This window comes from Mustela erminea, chromosome 3 (assembly GCF_009829155.1).
Source record: "Mustela erminea isolate mMusErm1 chromosome 3, mMusErm1.Pri, whole genome shotgun sequence".
Taxonomy (NCBI): Eukaryota; Metazoa; Chordata; class Mammalia; order Carnivora; family Mustelidae; genus Mustela; species Mustela erminea.
The window spans coordinates 116,795,814-116,806,164 of NC_045616.1; the positions used below are offsets into that span (position 1 = coordinate 116,795,814).

At 44.9% G+C, this 10,351-nt stretch overlaps 1 protein-coding gene across 3 annotated transcripts in view; it reads left to right on the forward strand.

Annotated features, from left to right (window-relative positions):
* Positions 1-3,409, forward strand: part of TIMD4 (T cell immunoglobulin and mucin domain containing 4) — a 32,704-nt gene extending 29,295 nt beyond the window's left edge. The window contains exons 7-10 of one of the 3 annotated variants that reach the window (XM_032337199.1): positions 372-462; positions 908-978; positions 1,730-1,769; positions 2,676-2,761. In XM_032337199.1, coding sequence (XP_032193090.1) covers positions 372-462; positions 908-978; positions 1,730-1,741 — 174 coding nt within the window. In that variant the 3' untranslated portion in view covers positions 1,742-1,769; positions 2,676-2,761. The other 2 variants (XM_032337198.1, XM_032337200.1) reach the window with 2 other exon arrangements.
* Positions 3,410-10,351: the final 6,942 nt, after the last annotated feature.

A 10,351-nucleotide genomic window follows, 5' to 3' on the forward strand; every position in this document is an offset into this window, starting at 1 on the left:
AGAAATGTGTTCCTTTTTCTCTTGAATCTTATTGCCTCCGGAGGTCTAAATCAGCTGTGAGGAGAGCTGCCCAGGACTGGGCAGAAGATTTCCTACCTTCAGAACCCTGAACCCCACAGCCCATATGCCTGATGTCATAGACAGGAGAATTGGGTGGTCTGGGTAAATATTCCAGATTTGCAAAGATTTCTTAAAAAATTCGGATTTGCAAGGGTGCTTTGCCTCGATCTTGAGCCCTATCGGGCAAAGTTGGGGGTGGGCGGGAAGCAGTGAAGCTGCTGGCGAGTGGAGGGTGTGATTGGAACAGGAAAATCATGCAGGGGTAATGTTCAGAAAGGACTAGCCCAATCGCCATCCCTGTGTCTCACCAGGTAAAAATGATCAACTCCGACCAGCTGATGATCATCGCTCCCTCCCTGGGATTCGTACTGTTGGTGTTGCTTGTGGCACTTTTCCTTCAAGGTAAGGAGGGCAGGCCCAGGTGAGATGGTGCCCTTAGGAACTGGGGAGCATCCAGGAGGATGTGGGCGTGGCCTCATTCCGCTTCCTGTCCCTGTGTCTTTCCCCCAGAGTCCCATTGTCATCTCTGACTCCATCCTGTTCAGGGCCGTAACAGGGAAACTTAATCTCCCTCGGATGCTAAAACCTTCATGTATCATCCTCCTGATGAAGTTTATATTTTGGAAAAGAAAAGCAAGAACTTTTCTGGAAACTCAATCACTGACAGTCCTGCTGTTATTTTCCTGATGTGTCTAACTCCTTTTCTCCTCATGACTGCCTTAAGTGAAAAATGCTATTATTATCATAGTCTTAGGGTGGAGGAAACCCTGGTCCAGCCTGCTGCTCTGGCTAGGACTGGCCTAGGAAGAAAGCCATGAATGACCTCAGGCTTCTTCTTGCCTTAAAGCAAGCTTTGTTTACCTGGGCTCCACAGATAGACCTCAGCGGGAAAGGATTCCCTTGGAATCCTGTGCAAAGGTACTTGCATGTTCCGAACTGCACTTCTCAGGGGGTGGGACCCACAGTCATATTAGATTCCCCACCTGTCTGTGACCTTACACCTCCCCACCCCACCACACACCTCTTCAAAAAAATAGTTTTAACACACTGTAAAAAGGAGTCATGGAACAGGGTTTATAGTTGTCATGCAAAGTAGAGGTATGTGACATCTGGTTCTGTTGTAAAATGGGGGGAAATTGTTCTGTAGTCATTAACAGAAACTGTTTTGAGGTGGTAAATGAGGAAACAGAACTGCTAACCATCTTGGCCCTTTCACGCAACAGTAGTGAAATTTGCATGTTTCAATACCTGTTCCTAGTGAACATGGACAAAGGAAATTCTGATCTCAGTAGGAAGCCTGCCATTAGCCTTCCCGCAAAGCCCTTTGTAAAGGCAGAGGCCACTGGTCCTCATACAGTTTTGGAATTTGTGAGTATGTCTCATAAGGAAGTGTTTTAAAACTCAAGTGAGTGCTTCAGCTCTGCGGGGCCAAAGACGTAAGAATGAAGCAGCTTAACATTATTGCCAACAATATGGGAACAGATGCGTAACTGATGGGCACTGCCTTGGGTCCCGAAGAAGTAAAAGGAATGGCTTCGTCTGCCAAAACCAGCCCCTAAATTCTCACCTTTGGCCCAACTCTGCTCTTGGTAAGGCAGCTTTGGGTTTTCCCAGAATTTCACATGTTCTAGCACGGCTACCCTGCTTACCCATGGCCTTGTCTTTTCAGGGAAAGTCATGAAAGCCAGTTGTTTCTCGAAACACACAAGGTAATTCATCTTGCATGACTGATTGTTGTAATGACTGCACAAGCTGTTACAAATGATTAGATACTACTCAGTGGTTTAATGACTTGTGCTTGTGTTCTGTTTAAATTAAGGGTTAAAGAAGTGTGGTATTAGAGGTGAAAAAGATGTGGGATTTAACTCACATTAACCTTTGTCTTGATTAACACTGTTATATTTCTCTTAAATATAAATACAAAGGCAGGTTGCATTAATAGAAGCACGGCATGCAAAAGAAAGAAAGTGATATGCCTCTGTCCTCTGTGCTCAGAATTGTTCCACTCTGGGCAATTCATTTTTAAAAGGACATTATTAAACAGGAGTTTATGGGGAAAGAGAGTTGGCGCTGTGGAAAATGAAAAGAATATCATTCTTGGGGTTTGGTTCCTCTGCCCAATATTAGACCATCAGAACAGTTTTGTTTTGTTTTAAATAGTTTGAAGCATCTCTGGAAAGAGATTTTGGACATCTGTCCTGTTCTATAGCTTTGGGGGAAAGAAATGAAAAGAAGCGGTGTAAACTCTGTTGAAGACTGTAGCCTTCCCTTAATTGCATCAATACTAAATTATCTGTTACCAAATAAATATTAACAAGTAGGGAAACTGAGATTCAACAAGGCAGCTTTCCAAAGTCATACACACATTGTGATATTGATTTTATATTCTGTTAATATAGAAACGTTTAATTCCCTTATTGGAATAGACTGGGAAAAGCCCTTTATCTCCTACAGTATCGGTTTTCCCATGTGTGAGTGAAGAGGCTTAGATGGGATGGAGTCTGAGCCCTTTTCAAAACTCTAACAACCGTGGTTAGTTATGTTGTGGGTGAGCAACGTCCATTTCTTTCTGGTCATTGCGTTTTCCATTCTCAGACTCCCCTTTCTCCTTGCAGGCTAGACAATGTTGGAGAATGTAAGAACAACTTTGGTGACATGCAGCATGGAAGAGAAGACGAAGACGGTCTTTTCACGCTCTAATGCGCCACCTTTTCTCAGGATGGAGAACGGGGACATGATGTGGGAATCTTCAAAAGAAGTCTTAGAATGTGTTGTCTGTGTTGTTTTGTTTTTAAAGCCCTATTGATTCCACTGGTGTCATGGTCCAGTCTTGCTTTAATTTCACAAGTGGAAGTACCTTAGAGACCTTTAGCACCTTCTCTGCCAGGTGCTTTAATCTCCCAGGTAGCATCATGCTAAGTGATCGTCCAGACTGTGCTTGATTAGCTTTGGTGATGGTGAGCTCACTACCACATCTAAAGGAGATTATTCCATCTCAGGACAGTTCTGAGACTTAAAAATATTTAAAACAAAGTCTGTCTCCAGATAGCATCTGCTTATGGGTCATAGCTAAACTCATTGTGTTTACACAGAACATGTGTAATCTCTCTTCTCTCTGGCAGCTATCTGGATATAGGAAGAAGGACCTCATGTCTCTCCAAATTGCCTTGCGTCTGGGACACAATTTTGGGTTCCTTTTTGACCCTAGTTGCCCTTGCCTCCTATGCATTTGTATCTCTCTGTTTATGCCCAACTTTTGGAGTGCATGCCTCCCTCCAGGGATGGTCGGAGCAACCCTGGGTCTGGGTCTCATCAGTAATGCCAGAAGCAATATAGAACTTCACCATCATTTCGGCTCACATTTTCTTTTTTGAGAAAAGGTTCCCCCTTAACCAGGGCTCTTTGGGGACAGGTGTGGTGGCACAGAGTCAAGAGTTTCCTACAGCAGGAGGTAAAGGTCCAGGTGGAAGTGGGTGTCAGAGCCCTCATTTAAGCTGGCCTGGGTTGGACTTCCTGTCTTCAGTCCTCCGCCCTCCAATTTGTTCTCCATGCCATGGCAGAAATCTCCTTTTCTAAATGCAGATCAGAGAGTCCTATCTCCTGACTTCTAGCCATTGTGTGGAAGAAGCCCCTGGGCTCTGCCTGAGACCAGGCAGCTACTACAGATGAGTGAGGCTAGGGAAGTGCCGGTGCTGTTCAGAGTGGAAAGCGTCTGTGTCCACTGCATGGACTTACCACTCCAACTTAGTCAGAGTAATGTCCTGGGCAACCCAGGACGACAGGCTAGAACAAGGAAACCAGTCTGAGACTCCAAAGTCTAGGAGGCAGGGTGTGGGTTTTACCAAATGAAGAATTAAGATACATAAATCTTGAAGCTGAGACTCCCTGGTCAGAGGAGACTGTTGGTCTAGTAATTCCTCTTTCCCTCTCCATGCAATCAGGATGAATTGGTAGCCACCTACAAATAACTTCCTAGTCTCCATGCAATCAGGATGAATTGGTAGCCACCTACAAATAACTTCCTAGTATCTAGGGCCCAGGAGAGAGGATCGCTTCCCTTAGAGAGCTTAAAAATTTAAATGAGATGAAACATACATGGGAAATGCAACAGAATGGAATCAGTGTTGATTTTCCGTTTGCACAAGGAAGGACTTTGATGGAGTTGTGGTTCTTATAGTTGATTTTTACATGGTGGGTCCACAATCCAACCTTGAGGATTTATGACAAACTAATTCTGCAACCTTGACCTTGGTCTTTCTAGGCTAAATCAGAGATAACATCCAATCCTTAAGCAGCATTTGCTATGGTCTAGGTACTTGACTGTTTCAAGGCCATTTCTCACTGAATCCTCACAGCAACCCAGCAAAAAGATGTATTACTCCTGCTTTTGGAGTGGAGAAAACAAAAGCAGAGAGAGGTGAAGGAACTTGCCTAAGGTCACATGGACCAACCCCCTATGACAGAGCAGGGCCTTGAACAAGGCTGGAAGGACTCCACACTCTTAACCACTACCCTGTACTTCACAACCAGGGCCTTAGTTTAACATTCAGTGCATACAGAACTGCAGTATTGGCCTGCGTGGGTCGCAAATGGATTTCAGTTTGCTCAAATCCACGGCGACCCGAGAGTTTTGATGGTTCTCCTATCCCAACCCCATCCTAACCCCTTTATAGCTCAATCTTCCCTTGTCTCCATATTATTTACTCAGAATCTTATTTGCATTTGCAGAGGAAGCCGCAAGTGGAGAACCTGGCAGGAACCTTAATGAAGCCAGGTGGGACACATTTAAATGGGAATGTGTTGAACTAACTCATGAAGAGTTGGAGCCAGCTGTCAGCGGGCTTAATGAAAGGTTAACAGGAATCCAGCAATGGGTGGCTGGGGAGACTCTTTGTCTCTCCAAAGAAAACAAAAAGTTGAGAAGTGAGCTCCCTGGGCGAAGGCAAGATCAGAAGGAGGAAGCCACTTGTAACCAAAAGGCTGGGTCTCAAAATAGAATTTCATTTGGATTTGTCAACATGTTATCGCCATTAAAAAAAAAAAAAAAGGCATCATGAATTTCTCAGCTCTCTGAACATCAAAGGACAGCAAAGAGAAGGATGCTGGAGTAGGATGAATGCTGGTATTGCTATGAGGGTCTCGGGGCGTGCTGGAGCTAGCTGCTCGTGAAACAGAAGATGCGTTTATTTTCCATCTGAGCTGGGAAGGTGCTGTTCTGCAGTTGTGTGCTTTATCGGTGCTGTGTGGGGATTGGGGGCTGGGAGTGTGTCCAGGAAAGATCCCGACACATCCAGCAATTCAACTCTCATGTTTTACCTGATGAAACTGAGGCCCAGATGAGGGGACTGAGTTACCCCAGGCTACACAGAGCCAGAGGGCAGACCTAAACCACGACTCCTGGACTTCTCGGTGTGGCCATGTCATAAAACTGTTCTTGGATTTTTCTAGGTCAACCTGGATCTACCTGATTGTTTACCCTTTTGAGGTCCCATTAAGTTCCTGGTGCATGCCAACTCAGTGTTTCTTTCCCTTGAACCATCTTTCCCAGAACACCCTTGACCCTGTGGTGGACTGCCGTACCCAGAAAGAGGAAGGAGAATGTGGAACTGTGAAGCTTGGCCGTTCTGTTCCTTTTTGAAGAACACCCTGTAATGAGGGTGACCAACTTGTCCCCCCCCCCCTTTTTTTTAAAGATTCCATCCATATTCCTGACAGAGAGAGACACAGCAAGAGAGGGAACACAAGCAGGGGGAGTGGGAGAGGGAGAAGAAGGCCTACCACCAAGAAGGGAGCCTGATGCGGGGCCCGATCCCAGGACCCCAGGATCATGACCCAAGCCGAAGGCAGATGCCCAACGACTGAGCCACCCAGGTGCCCCACTTCTCTCATTTTAAAACTCAAGTCCCACCTGCTGGGAACCCCTTCAGGAACCCCTAATGACTATAGCATGTTTACAAATCCAGGCAAACTGGGATGATTTGTCCACTGAAGTCTGTAACTAAACCAGACATGGAAACAACCACCTTGAGTTCCTGACTCTCTTGCGGTGATCATTTTTTCTCTGCTATGGTCCAGTCTTAAAATAGACTATTAAATCTAGATGCTAGACCCTTGTTAATCAAAACATGGGGTTCAGACCATATCATGGTCATCACCTGTGAGCTTGTTAGCAGTGCAGAGTGTCAGTCTCCACCCTAGAGACTGGAGTTAGAATCTGCATTTTAACGAGGTTTCCATGTTATTCGTATGAGCATTAAAGACTGAGAACTGGCCTAAAGCATTGATTGATTTTCAAAGTCAACTGTACATGGAAATCATATGGGGATTTCAGTAACAAAATATAATGATGTTTGACTCCCCTCTGAGATCCTGATTTTAATGGGCATGGGGGAGACCTGGCTATCAGGGGAGTTTTTAGGTCACCTCAATACTCAGCAATGACTGTGAACCACGATTCTAAAGGGAGGGCAGCTTTGCGCCAGAAGGAAATGTTGCTAATTAATCAGGATAGCTTTTGGCCTAAGTTACAAGTTTATGTGGGTCTAGTACCCCCACATGATTTTGCTCAAAGAGATGATCAATAAAATTGTTCAAGAAGATCTGAGGAGACATGATAATGACCTAAATGTCCCAATTACTATGGATGAGGTCCATTAAAGTAATTAAAAACCAAGATATAATATTTGGTTTGTGGAAAGTGATAATGAGAAAACAGAAAAGATAAACGGAGAGAGAATGTCTGGGGGTCAAGGTGGTGCTATTAATCTTTCAGAGACATCAGAGGGGTAATGGGATGATGCTAAGATTATAAGAGAAACATGGAAGACTGGTTAAGTGGAAACCTTCGTTGCAGAGTAAAGAACTTGGAAATAGGCAACTCTCTGCCCTCTTGTATCTAAAAATAATGGGAGATCCTTCTCAGGGCACAGTTATTCCTTGTCTTAGAAAGATTGTATTCAGCCGCAAGTAAGAGAATACTAAAAAGTGGTGACTTAAAGACTTAATTATTTCATCTAACTAGAAATCTGGATATAGTCTGTTTGAGGGTTGGCTCAGCAGCTTCATGGAAGTGAGATATTAAGAGTCTCTGTGACTTCTTTTGGCTCCTTCCCCGTGGTTGCAAGATGGCTGTCACAACTCTGATGTGCCCTCACACAAAAGGATCCCAAACAGGAAGGAAGGACATGGAAAGGAATAGGACTTTTCCCCTAATATGACTCTTACCCTTTATCAAAATTGGAAATCTGCTGTAGAAGTTACCAGAAAACCCTCTCGTATGTTTCATCGGCCATATACTTCACTGGACCACATGCCTACCCTTTGGCCAAGGCGAATGAGATATCTGGGCCTAATTTACATGAATCGTGACTCAGCCCCAGGATGTACACATAGCCATTTAGCCAAAACTTACAATCAATCAGCAAGGGAGAAACTGGGAATGGTTGTTGGGTCAAGGACCTTGATTTCTGACACATTCATCCAATGGAAGTATCCTGGGTGTCTCCTGTGTGCCAAAGGGCCCTGTTGGGTGCTGGGGCAGATAAATGATCAGGACAGACCTAGTCCCTCTTCTCTGACGGCTTACAATCTACGGAACCACTTCCATCTGTAATATGCATTTGGTGATTCCAAATGTTTGGATCATTTTTAATGTACCTGAGTAGCAAAAAGAATGGAGGGATATAAACAGGATAAAAAGCTTAGAAATTCCACACACACACCTTCTTGAAGCCGGGAAACTGAACCTCTCATGCAGATGTCAGCCATCAGTAGAAGAATGAGGCAGATATATTCAGCCCAGGTCAGTGAAGAAAATTGTGACAAAAATTCTTAGCTATGGTGAAACTTTGTAAGTCTGTCAGAGAGTAGGCAGCCTAGGAGTAAAAGTGCAATGATAGAGTAAGGGAAATAACCTCTGCTGTATTTCTACGTGCTTTCCTACTTTTCTAAAAGTTTCCAAACCCACAATACTGTCAGAGCAAGAGCACATCCCTATTTGATAGGGGAGAAAAATGGAAGCTCAGAGAAGTAAATTCACAGCCTGTGTTCCCACCATGGTGAGTGAGACAGGACTAAAAGCAAATGTCCTGATTTCCCCTCAATCCAATGGGGTATTTTCATGGGGTGCCCACTGTGTGTATGTAGTTTTGTGCCTGAGCCTAATAACAGCACTAGAAGTCATCCCTAATATTACTTGAGCCCTTTCTGGATGTCAGACTCTACCCTAAGCCCTTTACATGCATGATTTTTATAGAATCGTAAGAATCTCTCTACGAGGGGGTTGCCAGTTTTATCCTTGTTTGACAGCTGAGGAAATGGAAGTTCAGATTCATAAAGTAGGTAGCCCGCTGCTGCACTGGGGTTCAAACCCTGGAGCAAACCCTTCAAAGCCCATGTCCTCGACCCCGGCACTCTGGACCTTCCAGGTGTATGAAGGGCCTTACTGAGCTCTTCATGACTCTACTCCCTTGTGAGGTAGACAGGATTGCACTGGGGATCTTAGGTTCAGTGTCTTCCCTTTCTAAATCTGTCTGATTGGGCCAACCTGGAAATGGACGGGGGAGTGCGAAGGGCACAAAGCCAGAGGGTCTCACATTCTTGAAGAGACTCAAGTTTAGCCTTACTTAAATGGGCCTATTTGGGCTCAGAGATTAATCAGGATCTGGCACTTAACTTTTTCCATGAGTGTGGCTCCCTCGCCCTTTAAAAATGTACCTGAGAAAAGAGAAAGCAGAGGGCCTGGGTCCCACTCTCCCGCAGAGCCCTGATCCCGTCTTCCTCTTCCCTGCCTCGCCCTCATGCTGCCTCTTATCTCTTCTCTCTACCCTGTTTATCTCTGTTCCCTCCTCAGCTTCTTTCCTTCCCTTCTCTGGTCCCTCTGAGATGTGTCTTATCTCCCTTCAGCAGCTCCATCAATAAAGTCCTATCATTTTTTTTTTTTCTTCTGCTTCAGGATGCCTCAGCATCATTTTAATCTGTTCCTCTGAGCTTTGCTTTTCAATCTCTTCCCAAACTTAATCTCAGCCCCTTCTTCACTTAGATGAAGAAAAGGCCAGAACAAGATTACATTACCTGACAATACCTTCTGGCTTGGGGATCAAGATGATTAGAAAAGACAGCAGAGTCTTGCTTCACCACCGTGCCCTGGGTATGCTGTAGTGAGAAAAGTTTTTTAATTAACCTAAGACTCACCGTCAATTAATGCTATAACCTCCACCGCCAGCCCCCTGCTTTTTTGTGTTGCTTTTTTTTAAAAGAATTGTTGAAAATTTTGCAACGTGTAGGTGTGTGGAAAGAGCACAGGTCTTGGAGTTAAATGGGCTAGAGCCCAAAGCTGCTCTTGCCCAGCGGGTGGCCCAGGACAAGTTGCTTGCCATCTCTCAGCCTCAGCTTGATCATTTGTAAATATGGGATAATCATGGGAGCGTCCTTACATAGCAATACCAGAAAAGCAGTTGGCCCGGTGCTTGGTACAACTCTATGACTAGAAGGCACTGTTGTTAGCTCAGGTCCACAGCCCTAGTCAGTGTAGAGTTATAAGTCTATGTTAACTGGAAGTTGCTGGCAGGATCTGCAGAGTTCCGCACTGAGGATACATATGGTGCACTTGCGGAACTGGAATGTTGAACTTGTAGACTTCTGGTCTACCTCAGGAGCTGCACGTGTGTCCCCTGATCTGGGTTCTCATACTTTAGATGGCCTAAGACTTATCTGAGAGTATGTTAAAATCCATTTACTTGGGTCTACCCCCAGAGATGCTGATTCACTGAGTTGGAATTGGGCCCTGCTACCTGAATTTTTAATGATCTTGGTAGAGATCTGAAGCATAGGGCAATGGATCCTCTGAGAGTGTGTCTCACAGGTTGACATTTAAGCAGCTGTCATGGTAGATTCCTGACCACTCTGCCCTGACACCTTTTCCTGGATTCTGATCCTGTTTTTACCTTCCTTTGTCTTCAGATCCTGTGCTCTGCTCTGGTTTTGCTCTGATTCTGTCCTTTCTTGGTTCACCATAGCCAGCCCCAGAACAGTCTCACCCTCTGGTTCATACCTTCAGCTGCCCCTACCTGCCTGAGCTTTGGCTCTGGCTTAATCTTGTGTTCCACACGAAACTGTTCCAAAGTGACCCTGTCACTCCTGAAGCTTCTATGCACTAGTTATGGTTGTCATTTGCCATCGTCTCCTGCCTCTCATGCATGCTTTTTGTACTCGCCACCCCTCTGGGCTTCCAATGGGATGAAGATCTAGAAAGATGGCAGGGGTACCATTTTGAATTTGAATCATAATTTTA